The 20,400-nt window shown below is 33.9% G+C and overlaps 1 protein-coding gene across 1 annotated transcript; it reads left to right on the top strand.

The window, feature by feature from the left end:
• Window positions 1–2,955: 2,955 nt before the first annotated feature.
• LOC143042259 (uncharacterized) lies at window positions 2,956–20,181 on the top strand. Its single transcript, XM_076214522.1, has 4 exons — window positions 2,956–3,427; window positions 14,178–14,399; window positions 16,256–16,913; window positions 17,979–20,181. The coding sequence occupies exons 1-4, from the start codon at window positions 3,028–3,030 to the stop codon at window positions 18,037–18,039; spliced, it is 1,341 nt and encodes a 446-aa protein (XP_076070637.1). The 5' UTR covers window positions 2,956–3,027; the 3' UTR covers window positions 18,040–20,181.
• The last annotated feature ends 219 nt before the right edge of the window (window positions 20,182–20,400 follow it).

The following is a 20,400-nucleotide window of genomic DNA, read 5'->3' as shown; positions in this document are numbered from 1 at the left end:
TCCTGTATTTTGCGTCTGTTGAACACGAACAGAAACATTTAAATAATTGTTAACGTTGCAGTCTACTTAGGGGTCCCATTAAAGTATAAATGCCGATTTTATTAAAAAATTAACGTCGGTAAAATAAAGGTATTTGTAACTTACAGTGACAACTGTAAGGGGGTGTTCACATTAGTGATAGACTGTGTGTACGACAAGCTTAACCCGGCTTTATTTGGATTCGGCATATTGACAAACAGTACAAAAATAAGCTCTAATGAGCTTTTCACCGAATATAAAAACAGATGCAATAACAGTTAAACCAAGGCATGCAGCATACAAAATAAATAATAAAATGCAGCATACAAAATAAATAATAAAATGCAGCATACAAAATAAATAATAAAATGCAGCATACAAAATAAATAATAAAATGCAGCATACAAAATAAATAATAAAATGCAGCATACAAAATAAATAATAAAATGCAGCACCAAAAATTAACTCCAAGTAATAGCATAAACATGTATATTGCAAAATACCAAAACATATATATGAAGCACTAATTTTTTTAAAAATTTGCAGTTTAATTTAAAATAATTTATGATTTATATAGTAAAAAATTCAAATCTTTCAAATTTTAAAATGTAAAAACAAAATTTCAGTTCCAATGCAAGCTCTTAATGCAGCATAAAAAGCATAAATATTGTAACACAAATTATCTACAGGCAGAGCAAAAACATTCTGTTCCACTCCAGGGCTGAGCAAGACTTTTAAAATGTGAGAAGCTGTTAACAGTCCTGAAATGGTTTGGTAAGCTATTTCATAAAAAAGCAGCAGCAAAACTAAAAGATTTTTTCCATATGAGGTAGTTCTTCCCTGTGGTTTTTCCAAAATATTACTGTATATAAAAGAATATTTAGTGTGTTTAATTTGGAGTAAACTTTGTAAACATACAGGAACCAAATTATTTAAAATTTTATAACTCTCAAGTGCCATTGTCCTGATGCGTCTTACTTGTATAGGGTTGGAACCTTTGCGTTCTCAAGAAGAGTTTCAGAGGATAATTTTTCTCTGTACCAAAATGCCAAGCCAAAGGGCAAAAATTTAAATAACTCAAAATAAAAGTACGAAAAATTGTAAGTTTATTTAATCTGTTTAAAAATGATCTAATTCTCTTAAGATGCTTAAGAACATTCAGCTGTTGTGATGCCTTTCTACACAAGTTACTTATATGTGCATAATATTTTAGTTGGCAATCAATATCAATTCCAAGTAACTTTACTGTATCTTCACATGATAAAATATTTTGCTGAATTTGAATTGATGGATTTTTTTGCAATGGTTATATCAAGGATTTGTATAGTTAAATATACAAATCCTTGGTTATATATATATATATATATATATATATTACGGAGTACAAATGTGTCGATTTTTGTGATTGGATAACAACACAGAGATGTCAGTATATATTCAGGAAACTGCCGGGGTATATACGACGTTTTTATCCCCTATTGGAACCTCATAAACGTCATCATAACACCGGTTACTATGTGACGTAGTCAAAAGCTATCAGACTGTCAGAGGCTCACAGAGGGAAAATAATGACGTGCTTCAGTTAATAATACATTTTTGATACAAAATCACGCAATTTACACTTTTAATATGTTTAAAAATGTTAAAAGTGTTATTATAAACTATTACATACACGATAAAATTATGTTCACAGCAAATCAGAAAATCCTTCACGAATGCCGAACATATCAGGTTGGGTTTTTCAACTTATATATGTGTTGTCAAACAAATACCTGCACTGAAAAATAACATTAAGTCAGGGGTAATCCGTAATAGATGTGTAATTCAGGTCTCAGAAAGGGTATATACTGTGACATTCCCGGCTTAGGGCTTATATCCCCTTCGCCTTCGGCTCAGGGGATATAAACTCTAAGCCGGGAATGTCACAGTATATACCCTGTCTGAGACCTGAATAACATATAATATACTAGCTATTGCAAAAAAGAATATTTTTCTAAATCCATGTTTTTTTTAACGTTTTAATCCCCCAAACCTATATATTGGTCAATTGCATTTTATCGTGATATAACATCACATATTAGAAAATTAAATCGCGTGAGACACCATCGTACTTTTAAAAATAGCGTGACCATCGCACTTTAGATCTAGAGTACCATCGCACTTTAGAGTCCTACATATATGAACTAAAATTAAAACTCATATAAGATTTACAAAGGTTAGAGGCTCTTGATTTAGGACAAGGGAAACGGTATGGTTAAACAAGTTTTTTTTTTATATCTCACCCCTCCTAATAATGGGTCTCATTGGGGTCTAAGCGTGACGCGGGATTGCCGATTTTTTGTAAGCGTGAAACGTGAAAGTCAAATTATTGTGTCGTGAAAACGGGAAATGAGGTCTAGCGGGATCCAGGAAATGACAAAAAAATGAGAATTGCTTACGTACATAGTGTAAGCGGGAAACGGGAATGTGACAAAACAGTAAGCGGGATCCGGGATCGGCACACCCCAATGAGACCCCCCTAATACCTCAGGCTTGCTGGGCGGATATTCCACACTCCGGCACCGGAGTCTTTCCCGTACCAGGAAGAAGAAGCCATTTTTGACAATTCGTCTTATTTAAATTAAGTTGTACTTTACTTACTTTATAGACGAATCATGGGCGAGATAATAGAACTAAACTGACATATGATACAGAGATCGACATATTCAACTTTAACGAACGTTATTTGTATCACATTACTGTACATGTCCCTGATATACATAACAACTTCTTATATTTTTATAAAATAGAGAAATATGTCACAAATATTATAGAATATGATGGGAAATGCTGTCTCCTTCTAGAGCCCCATCAAACCCCGCCAGTTTTCAGAGGAACATAGGATCGTTCGTTACTCTCCCCTTATGAAACATACCCAGTGTTTTGCATTTTGCAGTCAGTGAAAGAATTATCGAGTGAATGGTTCCAGTAATACTAATGCTTTAAGACTGACAATCATTGACAACCATCATGTACCGCTGTTCCCTTATCATAAGACATATTCCAACTAGTTTAAACCCCCAAGGATGCGGCAGACACATTTCAAATGGGAAAAACACGACTTTGACAGATGTACTTTCTAGCTACCAAGATTTTCAATTGCGTCCTTTGAGAGTTGGAGCGTTGTCTTTCGGAAAGCGTTTTGGTGGTTCCGAAGTATTTTCATACATTGAAAACAACAGTAGACAGTTTGTTCGCGAAGAGTTTCTCACAGACCAAGATGTAAACCAGAATGCCATCAGTACTTACTCCGTTGATTTTGAGTCAATATTCAGCAAGGGATTTGATGTCATCCGTGACGCTAATATTGTGGATGACAACAGGCAAAATCTTGTCCTGAATTTGTTAAATGAGTATTTATGTTCTTTAGGTGGGTTTTAATAAATATACAGTTAAAAATATTTGAAATTGTTAACAGTAAAAAAAAGGGGGGAGGGGTGTTGGCAGAGAGCCCACTAGCATGTCGAGTGCTTTAGGATAAGACCCTATCTTGAGCAGTTGAGTGCCAAAACATTGTTCTAATATAGTAAACAAGTATAACCTAGTGCCAAAACATTGTTTGAATAAGGTAAACATGGTAAAGGGTGCTTTAAACAGTTTTGTATAAAAAAAACTTTCCCCAACTAAAATTAACCATTTTATTTACTTAATTGGTGAAAAAGTATTATATTGATCATGTTTTTATGCAGTTAAGCTGCATTATGCGAGCACCCTAGATTTGTGTTCTACCCAATAAATGCTGAAATACTTGCCATTGTCATTATCTAGCTTGCTACTATGTTATATATAACTAATTGAACACTTTTTTAATACTTTTTATTCTGGATTACAAAAAATATGACCAGAAAAACCTTAAATGATCGTCGATTTATCCAAAAGTTTTGAGGTTACACATAGGAAGTAGTGCTCATTAGGAATCCTTGTGTAGTTTATTATGACCTGTGCTTTTGGCCAAGATGTAAAAGAACAATTGTATGAAATATTTAATCGCCGAAAATCTCTTAAGACAAGCAGTTTAGATTTCCTTAATGGCAAAATTAGAAAAAGAAATTTTCGTGTCTTTTCAATTTGGAGGCAGGTGTGCAAATTAGCAGGGGTCAGAGGTCCGTGACCTTCCACTTTTGCAAGCGGAATTTCGACTAGGATAGTTGCTTTCTATCTACGCCCGACGTAGTCACCTTCGACTTGAAAGAAAATAAGAATTAACTTTGCAAACCTTTTCACCATGTTCACCAAAGTCTCCAATTGAACGAGCTAAAAACTTATTTTTATCATTATTATTCATGACAGCGATGTTCATTTTGTTCAACCGCTAGCTTTATACAGAAAATCGCCGACAAATATTGTATAAATTCGAGTAAAATCGTATCTGATTGACAAAAACAACATTGTAAATACATAACAATGGCGGCTGTGAAGACAAAATTTTACAATATCGGATCCGATTCCGGAAGCGGATAAGGGTAATTCCTGGTTTGGCGATCAATTACAAAATAAATCCAAACAGGTGAAAAAATACATCTATGCATGGTAAATGAATATAAACACTGGAATTGTAAACCAAAAGATATATGTAAAAGAAAGAAAAAGCAGAAAAATATTTTATACAGAAACTCAAAATCTTTTTGACAAATTTTAATTTAAAAATCCAATACAAGGTGACAGCTGGGAATAGTATATATCTATGAATATACATGTTCATGTTCACAGTCTAAATCAGTCATAAATTTTCTCCGAACAGAGCGAGGCTAAAAAAATTTTAGGTAAAATTATCAGAATATTCTTTATTAAGCTGAGAACAACCCATGCTTTGCAAATTTAAGGGCGGTGCACGCCCGCCCCCCTCCGACTAAATCCGCCCCTGCATATATTCAAGTATAGGACAATATAATAAATAAAATGAAATATAGGGGGAGTCCCTGGAGTTACCCCACCCCCTCCTGTTTGAGAACTTGGAAACGGTCGAGATCCACACCCCTTAACCATATATATTCATGTACGGGACAATATAACAATTCAAATGAAAGATAGGGGAGTCCCTTGGGTCACTGTACACTCTCCTGTTTGAGAACTTAGAAATGGTCAAGATCCTCACCCCTAAACCATACATGTATATACTCATGTATGGGACAATATAACAAATCAAATGAAATATAGGGGAAGTCCCTGTGGTCACCCCAACCCTCCTGTTTGAGAACTTGGAAACGGTCGAGATCCCCACACCAAAACAATATATATTAATACATGTATATGGGCCAATATAACTAATTAAATGAAATGTAGGGGAAATCCATAGGGTCACCCTATCCCCAGTGGGGGATCCAGAAATTTTCATAAGTGGGGGCCCACTGACTGACCTTAGATCAAGATCCTCACCCCTTAACCATATATACTCATGTATGGGACAATATAGCAAATCAAATGAAATATAGGGGGAGTCCCTGGGGTCACCCTACCCCTCCTGTTTGAGAACTTGGAAACCAATGAGATCCCCACCCCTAAACCATATGTATTTATGTATGGGACAATATAACAAATAAAATGAAATTTAGGGGAAGTCCCTAGGGTCACCCTACCCCCAGTGGGGGATCCAGAAATTTTCATAAGTGGGGGCTCACTGACTGACCTAAGATGGGCCCGCTCCCAGATACGCTTCAGTGATTCCCTATATAAGCAACCAATTCTTTTCCCAAAAAGGCCCCCCCTAAATCCTCTGCCTACCCCTACCTGTTTAAGAACTTGAAAACCGTTGAGATCACCACCCCTAAATTATATATATTCATATGTACGGGACAAAATAAGAAATCATTTACATTTACTATGGGCAAGTCGGTAAGACCTCACATTTGATCCCTGTTGTAGTGAACATTTTTCTGATTCGTGTCTCATAACTTTTGTACTATAGAACACAAATTCAGTATTCTTTCCAGGGAAACTAGTCCATTCATACTATTACATGTTCATACTAAGTCAACTTGAACTTCTAGCATTCAAATAAAACCAAGGTTAACTACCAAGTAGAACAACTGCACTCATTGGGAACTTGTACCACTGCAGACTCACCATAAAAAAAATATACATTGCTATATGCATTGCTTTTGAAACCTTGATAACATATAAATTATTTGCCTTAATAAATAAATCATTAGATAAACATAAATGTACTATATATGAATGTTTAATGTTGAGTCAACTTTGCCACAGCTTTCATAATTACGGTTGTCTTGGTTTTTGGTTAACTGCCTTCAGCGCTTACAGCGCTTTGATTATGTACCATTTATTGGCATTTTGTTTTCTGGTCTGCGTTTGTTCATCCGTCCTTCTGTCCCGCTTCAAGTTTAAGTTTTTGGTCAAGGTAGTTTTTGATGAAGTTGATGTCTAAATGTTGAATGATTAATATTATTTTGAAAACAAGATTGAATATATATACATGTTTTGAGGGGAGACAATACTGTAAACATCCTGTTATTTTAGTAGTGAAAATTGAAAACTTAGGCCACACCAATTTGATAAATAGTTCTTCGGACATTTGCTCTAAAAAAAATGGGGCAAGCGAGCGAAATTTTTTTGTTTTTAAAAAATTCTTGAAAATGAGATTTTGAGTGGTCTGCAAGAGGAGCGAGCGATATCTTTTTTTTTAAAGTGATACATGCTAGGTTTATCAAACAGAAAAAGAAGGAAAATCACTGATGTTTTGAGGCATAAGGCCTGTTATCCCATTTGAATACATTATTCTGACTCTAAGCAAACAACTGTAGACTCTTTCACCTTGCAGCAGCAAATATTGGAAAGAAAACTCTTAAATGTGACTTAGAAATGGCAATACCAATGACCTTCACAAATGTAAAGAGCATGCAAAACACATGACAGTTATTAAATTGATACTTTCAGTTTGTAACTTTATGGGGAACAGCCTTTTTTGACAATGTTTGAGGTTGAATTAAATTTCACCAAGGGCTGTTCAAAAAATAAATGTATGGTGGAGGGAAGGAAGGCACTTTTTATCTGACCCCACCATGCATACATTTTAATTTGGATACTTCATTTAAATGTTCAAGCAATCTTTCTTAAAATAACCACCACCCATCAAATGTTAATACAGGTGCCTTCCTCCCCCCATACAATTAATTCTGGAAAGGCCCCAAACAAAACACAGGATTTTCTCACGGTTTAAGAATGTTTGGTTGCATATAATTGCTTACATCTATACTTCTTTTGAATTTTGGTGGATATTTGTATCATTGGGAATTAACCACATCTCCTTATTGTTATATTAAGAGCTGTGCTTGGAAACTAAAAGACAAACAGAAGGATATGTGTTCTCATCAAAACTAGCTACTACTGTGAATTGTAAGATGCACTCTGGGAATGAATAAAGTTTTGATATGGGATAGATTTTATTTTGATAGTAGGATTTTGGCATATTTCACAGTAAATTGCAGTCTTTGATGGATAGGGTCTTTATACCACAAAGCATTTTAAAGTTTATTCTGCACAATTGTCCCTTATTCTAAAGTATCTGAAGATCACCCACAATCTATATAGTACTAGCCAGATCAATAAGGTCACACAACAGTTTCTATCAATTTCTCCTTGCCCTGTTCACACGATTTTGGTTTAGGTTTTTTAGGAAGTTCTATTGTTTTTTTTTATTAATAATGCAAACACATTTTCTTTAGGGGGACCTGTTGGTAATTCAATTAAATTATTGTTTGGATCGGATCATCGGAGGGTGTTCTTTCTATTTCGAAATTCACAAATTTACAGTTTAACTCTCCAACACAGAACTATCCATGTCAGTGCCAATATTGATAGGTGAAGTCTGAAATTACTCTGGCGTCCAACGGCTGTTTTGCCAGACAAGCCCCAGCTTGTCTGGCAAAACAGCCGTTATACGTCAGAGTAATCTCGAACTATGATAGGTGATACCGACGGCTGTTGTCGAAATCGTATGTGTTTGATATCATCAAACGAAAATATTGACAGACTTTATTTACCCTTTTAGCTTCATAAAAGATATCTTCGAATGTAAATGATGACGAACAACGGGTAGCCGTTTGTCAGATCAATGATTGCCTGTACTCGGCATTGAGCCAAAACCACAACAACTGATGGCAAGACATTTTGATTTTTATATTTCCTTTCACGTTTTATTGATTGATCACACGTGCGTTTGAACCCAGATTAAATTATATGCAAAAACAAGAGTTCGTGGTCTAGTGGTTAAGACCGATGGCTACAGTGCTGAAGGTCCCGAGTTCGATTCTCACTCGGGGTGCTAAAAATATCAGTACATCAGAAGGGTAATTTTCACCCTCTCACACACATCTCTGGTACCCAGACCGGAGTTTAAACTAGAATGGGTACTTTGGGGGCCTCCGTTGGTCAAAGTTGTCCCCTACTTTGACCTGGAGATCAATCTTCTGATATCTCTCTGGTTTGTCTGTTTCCACCGAGTGGCCCGGTGGTTCTCTCCGAGTACTTCGGCTTCCTCCACCATAATAACAGACTTCCAGGTGTCCTACACGCTCCCTTAGGTGGTGTTGGGTGGGGATTGTTCTGGTGGTGGGATAATATTGTAAAGGACACATCTCCATTAATCCTTAGGGAGTGTACATGGATCCGCTGTACCCTTGCAATCAATCAAGGGGTGCGTCTAGATTGGCGGAATCTCGAGTACATACATACATACTAAAGACCTGAAACTGGACCTGAAAAGACCTGAAAGTGTACGACTAAAATTAATCAAATTGCAATAACTTTTTTATTATTGGATGGAATTTCTTCAAGTTGAAATTTTATTAATTGTAAATATCCAAATTTCATTAAAATTTAAATGTTTTATATTAAAAACATTTTTTGATGCTAAAAGTTGGACCTGAACGGAGAAATGAAAAGACCTGAAGGGACTTGACAATCTATGGTCGGACTAATTCTAACCTCAATAACTTTTTTAATATTCAGTGGATATCTTTCAACTTTAGATTTTGTGAAACAAAAAGTTCAATATAATGATAAGATTAAAAAAAAATATATGAAAAATATCGTTGGGGTGTCAAAACTTCTGATACCCTGAAGCAAGATTTTGACCAGTTTTGAAAAAATCAGTCTAAATGAAGATGAATAATTAAAAACAGTTATGCCCCTTCAGCTTGAAAACATTAATCACATGCAAAATTAGTAAGTAATAAGCTAGTGTCTCTTGTTAAACTCTTGTCAGATTTTTACGAAACGTATATCATAAATTTATATTAGCAATGTCATGAATAATTTGTATACCTTTTTTACCGGAGGTATTAAAGGTATACCGTTGTCCGTCTGTCCATCGTAAACATGTCAGACATCAAAATCGCTTTAACCAATTTGCATAAAACTTAAAGAAATTGTTTATATCTACTGACGTGAGCTCCCTCTTGTTTTTATTTTATAGATTTTAGATTATACCATTACAAGCTATTGGGTTTTCTTCATTAAAAAAGGGGGATTTTCCAGTTTTCAGACAATAACTATAAAATGCTTTAACCAAATTGCAAGAAAATTTGGTGAATTGTTTAAATATTTTGACATGAGCTCTCTTCTGATTTTTATAAAATTGTAAATTTACGTTTCCATATTACAGGGTTTTATTCTTTAAAAAAGGGGGATTTTCCAGTTTTTGAACAAGAACTCAAAAATCCGTTCAGCAGGTCTAATGAAACTTTGGATAATATTTAATATCTGTTGACGTAAGCTCCCTTTTGATTTTATTGATATAGATTTTAGGTTTCCAAGTTATGGGATTTTATTTATAAAAAAAGGGAGGATTTTCAAGTTTTTGGACAATAGCTCAAAAATGCTTTCAAAGTTTCAGCAGTTCTCATGAAACTTTGGTGAAATGTTATATCTATTGACATTATTGACATAAGCTCCAGTTTGATTTTTATAAATTTCTGATATGACAAGTTATTGAACTTTATTATTTGAAAATCTTGACAGGGTAATCATGGGCTCCTGGCACAGCTGTTTTTTGGGATACGATTGCTTTCAAGCAATCTGTAGACTTTTACCGTTGACTCAGGGCTGCATTCCCTCACGTCAACCGTTTTATTCTAAACATTCAGCAACATCATTGAACATCTCAGATTCTTATGATTGTCTTGCTTTAAAAGGTAAAAACAAGCAAAAGGATTGAACATAAACAACTTTCCTGTAATGTTCTTCTCATAATCTTCATGTTTAATATTTCCCTTGACTTTAATTTTATATATTATATACGTGTTTGTTTTTAACAACACGGAAAATCAGAATTAAGCAGTATTTATATTTAGTGTTTTTATAAATTTTGAAACACGTCAGAGGGAATTCCCCAGTTTTGATAAATGGGAGAATTCTCTGAATTCCAATAATTCTATATTTGTCATATAGGAACTGAAGTGGCGTTTTTCTTATTTTACGGTCATGAAACTGATATTTGATGCTGTACTCTCATAAAGAAATGAAGAACCATTCATCATATCATTTAATAAACGTTTTTGTTCCAAATCGCAAGTCGCGGGTTTGTTAATGTATTAATGCGCATGCGTATAGTTTTTGTCGAGCCTGCAACTTTTGTTGCAGAAAGCTCGACATAGGGATAGTGATCCGGCGGCGGCGTTAGCTAACTTCTTAAAAGGTTTATATTTTAGAAGGCGAAAGACCTGGATGCTTCATACTTTGTATATAGATGCCTCATGTTACGAAGTTTCCGTCAGTCACATGTCCAATGTCCTTGACCTCATTTTCATGGTTCAGTGACCACTTGAAAAAAAAGTTCAGAATTTTTGTAATGTTGAATTCTTTCTTATTATAAGTACATGTAATAGGATAACTATATTTGGTATGTGCGTACCTTGCGAGGTCCTCATGACTGTCAGACAGTTTTCACTTGACCTGGACCTTATTTCATGGATCAGTGAACAAGGTTAAGTTTTGGTGGTCAAGTCCATATCTCAGATACTATAAGCAATAGGGCTAGTATATTTGGTGTATGAAAGGACTGGAAGGTGTACATGTCCAACTGGCAGGTGTCATCTGACCTTGACCTCATTTTCATGGTTCAGTGGTTATAGTTAAGTTTTTGTGTTTTGGTCTGTTTTTCTCATACTTTATGCAATAGGTCTACTATATTTGTTGTATGGAATGATTGTAAGGTGCACATGTCTAGTGGGCAGATGTCATCTGACCTTGACCTCATTTTCATGGTTCAGTGGTCAAAGTTAAGTTTTTAAGTTTTGGTCTTTTTATCTAATATTATATGCCAAAGGTCAACTATATTTGGTGTATGGAAATATATTATGATCTATATGTCAGTCCCGCAGGTTTTATTTGACCATGACCTCAATTGCACGGTTCATTGCACAGTGTTAAGTTTTTGTGTTTTGGTCTATTTTTCTTAAACTATAAGTAGTAGGTCAACTATATTTGTTGTATGGAAGCTTTGTTAGCTGTACATGTCTGCCTGGCATGGTTCATCTGACCTTGACCTCATTTTCATGGTTCATTGGTCTTTGTTTAGCTATCTTGGTTAATGTTAAGTTTATGTGACAGTTGTAATAAAGCTTTATACTTAGAACTATCAACATAATATCAATGATTAGTAAAGAAGGCGAGACATTTCAGTGTGTGCACTCTTGTCTTGATTTCAAGGGGTATCAAATTGAGTGGTTGCTCTGGATTCCCCGCTGCATTGAGATTATTTCTATGTCTGTCTGCTATTGAGGGTTATTGTTGTTGCATAATTTTAAATCGTATACATCATTTAAATTATAAAAGTAAATGTCCACATTGTAACGGGTTTACCTATAAGTTATAACACCCCTTCACCCGAAATGGAGTCTTCCATATTATCGTTTCGAGTTGTCTCCCTTCCGGAAGTATTTTCCGTCAAAATTGAAATGCAGTATGACTCGTCAAGAAAATTAACTCTTTAGATGTCGATAAACGTCGTATTATATTAAGAGCGATCTCAATTTAAACAGATGAGTGTGTATGGAAAGGAGTCATGCCCACTGGCACTGACCCAAAGGAAATTAATATTTAAAGAGTTAGAAATGGGGTTCCTCCTAGAATTAACGGTGATTAGATACGAAGTGAAACACCTTATCTCATTCTCAGTGACTGCTGTGGAAAGTAAACTTGGAATTGATAGTACAAAAATAAAACACAATAAGAACGTTGCTCATACACTTGTATGGTATTGTATCCAGGATTGGCCATTTTTAAAGTTGTGTGACTATTCTGATTATAACATTTTGCATGTGCAGTTGAACTGTTGAATTAGTTTTGAAAATAAATAATACTATCCAGCTGTACCAGGGCTGCCAAAAATGCGTGAGACTCACGCATGTTCATGCTTTTTTGCGGCAGTATCCTTGGATCTATTTTTTTCCTCTTTGATCTTTTAAATTTTGGCCAAATCTCACGCATTTGCTTAATGAAAAGTTGGCAGAACTGCTATACATGTGTCAATGAAAACTATGGCAATCGTATCCCTCAGAGCATTCTGCTCTTTGATTAAAAGAGTTGTGCCCCTTAGAAGCAATAATTATATGGAGAATAGCATAGTTAGGGGTCTCATATTTTTAAATCTTGCCTGATGTTTATCATAAGTTTTTATCAACAATGTCTTGGATGAGATTGAGCAGGATACAGAAATACCAGGCGTCAGTCAGTCTGTGGGTCTGTCCATCCAGTCTTGTTAGAACTCTTACATTTTGTACGTGTACAATTCTTGTCTTGAAACTTAAGTTATAGGTTTATATCAGCAATTTCTTGGAGGAGTTCAAAATTTTAATTGGAGCAGTTATTTTGAAGAGAGTTATGTCCCTTGAAAAAAAAAACTATAAGAAAAATTGCTTCTATAGGGCTCTAATAGACCACTTTTGAGTTCATCCGTCACCGGAAAAAACTCATCAATCATGCATGCCGTTATGATGTCATTTACCAGATAGAGGGGATCGCCTGTATCCATGCACTATTAATGTTCATCAAGCGTCTTATTGATTGATCATCATTATGCAGGATAATCTAAAAATTATATTTGTTTTGTAAGTACTTAATTATAATTCCCTAATGACAGCAGTGTTGATAGTCAATTATGAGAAACTTATTTGCCGATTAATTCATGCAATATAGCATTAAAGTTTTCCAACCACTCGCTCAACATTGGAACAGAAGTGACGATGCCCCTAAATGCACGAATGATGTTCACTAAGCATGCTAAAACCAGAGTTTTTGACGGAAATGCATTGAACTCGAAAGTTGTCTATTTGTACAATTCTTGTTAGATTTATGTGAAAAAATTATCATACATGTAGCTTGATATTAGTAATGTGTTGGACGCGCTTGGAAATTGGTTATTGGTTATATGGTAAATTGCATCATTTATTTAAGCACTCTTCTGTGTACAACTCTGGCCAGATTTTTATGTAAACTAGTTTTGTATCTTGCATTAAATTGTAGGATCCTTTGTAATAGTTAATTCAGCTGATCTGTAACAATTCCATCTTCATGCCTTATATATCATGTCCTGTATTACGACGCTAGATTAAAACTGACAAGGAAAGGTAACACCAAGCCACCGAAAGCTTTATTTTGAAGACTAGGTGGTCAAGTGGTCTAGCGTGTGGGATACACTGTAAGGCGATTTGGTGTCACAATATCTCAGTAGCATGAGTTCAAATCCTGGCTAAGGAAATACGAAAAATTTGCAAATGCAAATTTACAGATCTAACATTGTTGGGCCAATGTTTAGAAGACAATGTATAATGTATATATTTTAAAGTTTTCAATTCAATTGTTTCAAATTTTTCATGTCAGGCCTTTTATAGTCGACTCTTCAGTTATGACTATAGATTTTTCTCATGATTGAAATGCTGTTTCATATATTTAGGTACTCTTTGATTATTGGATTTATCCAAATCTGATGGTTAAATTTACTAATTTTAAAACACTCACTCAGACTTGGCAATGTAAGAATATAAATGCACTTTGTATAACCTATAACAATCAATGTATTTTTCTTTCAGAATACAGAAGGTTGTTTTTGGAGGTGCATTATGTACTTGAATAACCAATAATAATGAATATTATTTTACTTTCAGAATACCATGAAGGTTGCCTGTCGAATTACGTGTTTAACAACTATAACAACATATCAGAACCAGAAATGTCAGCGGTTTTTGTTACCCACATTTTATCACATTTAGTTCAGGAGAACAAACTTGGCAACACATGTACAGTTAAAGTTAACTACAAAAATAAACCTGACCAATGCCCTTGTAATATATGTCAAAGAAAAGTGCATTATGGGAAGACAACATTTGGTAAGTCATTAGGTTTGACATTGCAATTGTAATGCATGTATATCATGTGTATGTTAGGATTTAGCCAAGTTTTTTTTAAATTAATTTGTTGGTTTACAAATAAAATAGGGGGTTATATATGCATTGCAAATGTGTCATACAGCAGATATATCTATAGGTTGCATTTCTGTAAATATTGACAATGCAATTTCCCATAGGAACTCCTTTTACGGCTAAAACTGTACCACTTTTACTATGAAGTTTTGAAATTATCCTAGAATTGAAAGTTCATATGCACCACAATTTTTTTCAAAGGTCAAAATATAGGGCTGTGCGGCATATTTTCAAGGTTTATATGCCCTGAACTTTTCAGAGTTTAAACTAACACTAATTTTCTTAAAGTAACTACCCCTACCTCGAATGAAGGGTTACCACAGATTTCAATGTAAACAATATGCACATGTATATTTACTGGTAACATTCCCAAGTTATGTCTCTATGAGATGGAACACAGAGAGCATAACTGGGAACCAGTATGTAAACAAAATTAATTTTCTATGAATATTCTAAATCTCCCCAAAAGAGGTGTGGTTTGAGAAACAGTTGTATTTACAAAGTGCAACCTGTATATATGTTATAATAATTTTGCCAGCTATACATATTATGTACATACAGTCAGTCAGGGGTACTTGTACAAGTTATTTTTAATTACTTGAAGAAGTAATATTAATATACTTATATAAGTAAATTTATAGGCTAATTACATATATACAAGTGAATTTTATTTACTTGTATAGGTAAAAAAAAACATTGGCTGAGTTGTCAGACATTCAGATTTTTTTACTTAATTGTATAGGTAAAAAAGTCATCCTATCTTCTTTTATTGAATTCTTAGGATTTCTTTGCTCTAATATAATTTTAAGTTTTCTGCCCTTTGCAGATGTCTTTACTAATGATTTAAGTGTAATTTCATGGGCAATGAAAATCCCATTTGTCTGTTATCTTCAGAACACTGTTAATTTACAAGCCCCCAAAGAGCAATTTATGAAGGCCTTGGCAAATACTTAAGATCTTTGCCAATCAGTTTCTTTGTTGAATTAATGAGATGAAACATTGAACTCTTATTAAAAAATATGAGCTAAACTGGGATAAATCATTAAAGCCCTGATTTTACATTTCAAAACTTGAGAATTTTTGTAGGATTGTAAGAAAAATTTACTTATACAAGTAAATTTTCTAAAAAATTAAAGGGAGATTATTTAAACATTATTAATTTACTTATATGTGTACATTTTTTTTTACTTCTTCAAGTAAATAAAAATAACTTGTACAAGTAGTACCCCTGACTGACAGTGGCCTTCTATCAGAATAAGAGTTAAAATCAATATAGAATCATATCGGATGAGACGAGCGTTAAATTCTTTTACAAGTATTTGCACATCTTTTTAGAAAGCGTTCTTGTTTTGGGAAAATAATGAGACTTCTCTAATCATCAACATACGACCAAAACATTTCTTGAAACAACAAATGTTTAGATTGAAGTACACATTGATATTATGTAAACAAAACAAAGATTTTCATACTGTGTCAGAAAAAAATCTAACACAGCCGCTTGGTTACTTATACCTATATCTGCTGTACCGGTGTACACGGTGAGTATAAAGTGTATAGGTATGTGAAAGTATTTGTCCATTAACTCTATGTACAAATTTTCTCAATAACTTTTCAGCACCAGGTTTTCCCTTCTGGGTTTTCCAGTCCATAGAATACTTTGCCAAACCTGTCATATGGAGACCAATATTTCCATGTATTAATATAAATAAGAGATTGGGATTCTGTATTAATATATATATATACTTGTGACTTTTCTATTTTAGGAAATAGATATTTATGGTTTAGTAGGCCAGATATCATGTTATTCCCAGGAACAGGGGGTCATAGTCAAATATTTGTTAAAAAAAGACGAACAACCTCTTGTGAGTACGATCCAACCCAGCTTGAAAGCCTGCTAGACAATGAGGCTGCTTTCCTAAGACGGGATTCCGTTGTAAAGCAAGCTGTCTGTCAGGCCATTACATTTGCTTTCTACCAGAGACGATACCAAATAGCCAAAAACTGGAATAGTCCAGACATTGTCACAGCAATCCCTACCATTGTACTGAATCCTTTTGGCTTTGATGTTTATATCTATGACCCACAACATGACGTACTGTTGAGAAATTTTGATCAGCCAATTCCATTTTGGCGCCAGTCCGAATCAAATCCCAAACAGAAAGTGTTAAACAAGTCGTCACTTCTCCAATTATGGCTTATGATGAATCATTTGGTCTTTAAACCACAATTTACAAAGGATGGAATTATAGCCCTTGGAGGAACGGCAGGGTTTTTGTCACAAGTGGATTCCGTAAGAATGGAGAGGTTAGAAGAAATGATGAACTTGGGTCTTCCTGCCAAGGCAAAAGATTTCAAATTGTCAGATTTTAAAAGTACAATTCCTGCCTACCATATTTCATGCAGAGACAACCAAGAACAAAGGTATGTGCAAATGATGATCACTTTACTGGACAGTCTAACTAACTTAGGTTAAAATGTCAGCATACATCAATAATACATGTACAGTGAAACCTGCATAAACTGAATCCTGTATAAACCAAAGACCTGTAAACCAAACATGTTCTAAAGCACCGTCATATCAAATTGTATGCGTTGTGATACTGATTAAACCAACACAATCTTAAGTCCTGAAGAGGTTCGTCACTGTATTAGCATGATTATATATAGGGTGTATGTCAATGAGACACCAGTTAGGGTGCTAAAATCAGTTGAGGTGTCGTCCTGAATATGCATGAAATATTTGCCACTGGACGTTAAGCAACCAACAATCAATCATGTATAAGAACTATAAAACAGTTTTATCAGCACAATTGGTAGTCTTGTAGAAGTATGGGAGTCTCGGTTGATACAGGTCATGGGGTTATTATGATAGCTCGTTCTAACAAAAGACAAACTGAAAGACTTTAATATTGGTTTTGTTGCATTTTTATATATTTAAAAAAAATTGGTTTGATGTACTTGTATTTTCTTTAAGTATTAACATACATTTGTATATTATTATACTGAATGCTCTCGAAGTATTTGTTTATAATTACATTAGATGTATGTTTCATTATAATATTTAATTCTGATTGGCTTACTGCACATCACGTGTTATTCCGTAAGCAGTTGCATTGCTCAATACAACTTTTCACTCATGATAACACGTGCTCCAACAATAAAGTGCACAGGTGAATTAAATAACAAAATATATAAAATTATTGTTTTCAAGATCATAGCTAAAAAATGTAATTATAAGTATTGAATGCTTCTTTTTGTAACTTTATAGGGTTGTAAAAGCGTTGACCGTGTGTAGATTTTCAAAATGAAGCGCGGAAAAGCGCTTCCGCGCTTCATACAAAATGTACTTCGGTCAACGCTTTTACACCCCAATAAATTTACAAAAAGAAGCATTTAATTCTTAAATGGATGTCCATCTGTCTTCTGTCTTGACTCTAAGATAATAAATCTGTATCTAATAAAAAATCCTCATTTTTTTTATTGCAGGAATACTGACATCAGAATTCGAAATTCAGAGAAACCCATGGAGGAATACAAACAACAATGATAATACATAGACTTGCTTCATACAACATTGTACCAGATGGTAACCAATGACGACTGATTCAGTGCAGCTATTTATAGGAAAGGGTAACGATACCAGCGCAATACCAATCAATATCTCAGCCACTTATAGGTCACTTTTTCAATTGAACATGTTGAAATGAAAAAACCGAAATTCTTGTGTAACACCATGACAGTTCAACTTTACAAGTATATATGACCTAGTTATTTTTAGATTTACATATGAGTATATGTATTTTGTTATAATCTTTCGAATGCACTGTTCAGATGTAGAATAGCTTTGTGATCTCTTGATACTTTAGTTATGATATTGACTAATATTACATTTTATAATTGAGAGTAGACTTTTTATTGCAATTAGTAAACTAATTGATGGAATTTGCCTTTTCAGAATCTAAATGACTATGGGTAATCTCATTGTTCGTACCCCAAAATGAAAATAACTTTACGTGTTTGGTTAAATTTCTATTGTTTAGAACGTTTTTAACCAATCACGATGCTTTGGTGTACGCTTTTGAAAATATTACCCAGAATGCATTTGATTCTGAAACGGCGAATTAGAACGATGGAGCTGATATTATTATCAAAATTAGTAATATGGGATAGAGAGAAGCTTTTTAAAAGTCCCTTTCTGTTGACAAGTTTGAATATTGTGAGAAAGAATTCCATAGTACCAGTCATTTAAACATTCCAGTAGTGTAGTAGTCATGTAGATAGTTGTTGATCAATAAATTACTGAATCGAATATTATAAGGGTATTCAAAATAATAAAAAAAAAATATATGACAAATGATGTCAAATAAAACGTTGTTGTTATAAATTTAATAGGTATATATATATGTTGTGTACAAGTTGTAATGTTGCACAAATTATAATTTGTACAGTTTTTTTGTACAAGATATCAGTGTTTTATGACCTGCTGAACAAAAATGGATGATGCAAGCACACAGTCTTTAGTTTCGTATTTTTCGATTATATTTTCAGAACTATATGATTCAGTCTTATACTGAACATTGATATAAATAAGATTATAAGAACACCAAAAGACTTTTTTATGGATATGATTTTGGTATAAGGAGAAAAATAAAATTAGAATTTAAACAATTCAGGTGTATAAATGTTAGGTTGAAGTATATCAATATGAATTTAAAAACATTAAACTGATACATTTTAGAAGATAAACCTTCATTACCTGGTGCAAGAAGGTATGTGTCAAAAAACTTATAACTTGTACTAAAACCCTGTACAAGTTATAACTTGTACAAACTTACATCTTGTACACAATATATATATCCTATTGTACGATTTTATCCAGATATAAAACTTAAGTATCATAGTGAGTCAAATGTAATTTGTTTAATTAAATTTTTATGTTGCAATCACAGTTATAACACCCATATGACATCAATGTACCTAATCAGGGGCGGATCCAGCCATTTTAAAAAGGGGGGGTTCCTAACCCAGGACAAAAGGGGGGGGGGGTTCTAATTACATGTCCCCATTCAAATGCATTGATCGTCAAAAAAAAGTGGGGGTTCCAACCCCCGGAACCTCCCCTCTGGATCCGCGCCTGCTAATCAAGTTTTTCTTTCAAAATTTTCTGATTTACTTTTTCCATCAAATGATTTTTTATTGTGATAATGTACTGTTTAGTTGTTTTTGATATATATATTTTAATTTATTATGTGTATTTTTTTAGAGTAGATTTTAAACATGATGGTTTATGAATGAGCTCATGATGAATGTTTTGATATTCCTTAAAAAAAGTCTTTAATCTTTAGCAGACATAAATTCAGGAAAAGTTTTTATACGGCCGCATTGGTATCACGTTGTCTTCGTCGTCGTTTGTGTCGTCTGAAGACAATTGGCTTCCAGACAAGAACTTTAGTATAGTGAATAGAAATCTATGAAATTTAAACACAAGGTTAATAACCACAAAAGTAAGGTTGGGATTGATTTTTGGGGATATGGTCCTAATAGTTTACTTTTTAGTAAAATGTTGAATTTGGATTACTTCCCTTACACTGCTTTTAAATTATTAAATTGGTAATCATGGTTGCAAACTCCATTGGAAATTTGAATTATGACCAAATCTTGAGGTAAAGAAATTATTTTGGGAAAAAGAGGTTGGTGGGGGCAAAAAAAATATGGGGGAGGGGGTAAAAAAGAAATTTTTTTGGGGGGGGGAGCATTTTTTCTAAAGATTTAAAAAATTTAAAAGAATATTTCAAAAATCTTTTTTGTTTTACCAATAAAAGGGGCAGAAATATTTGGGGGCAGGGGAAATTGCAACAGCATGGTGTATTGCACACAAGCCAAAAATTGAATATAAATTCAAATCATA

Source organism: Mytilus galloprovincialis, chromosome 8, assembly GCF_965363235.1.
Source record: "Mytilus galloprovincialis chromosome 8, xbMytGall1.hap1.1, whole genome shotgun sequence".
Lineage (NCBI taxonomy): Eukaryota > Metazoa > Mollusca > Bivalvia > Mytilida > Mytilidae > Mytilus > Mytilus galloprovincialis.
This window is presented reverse-complemented; position numbering and strand designations above follow the sequence as displayed.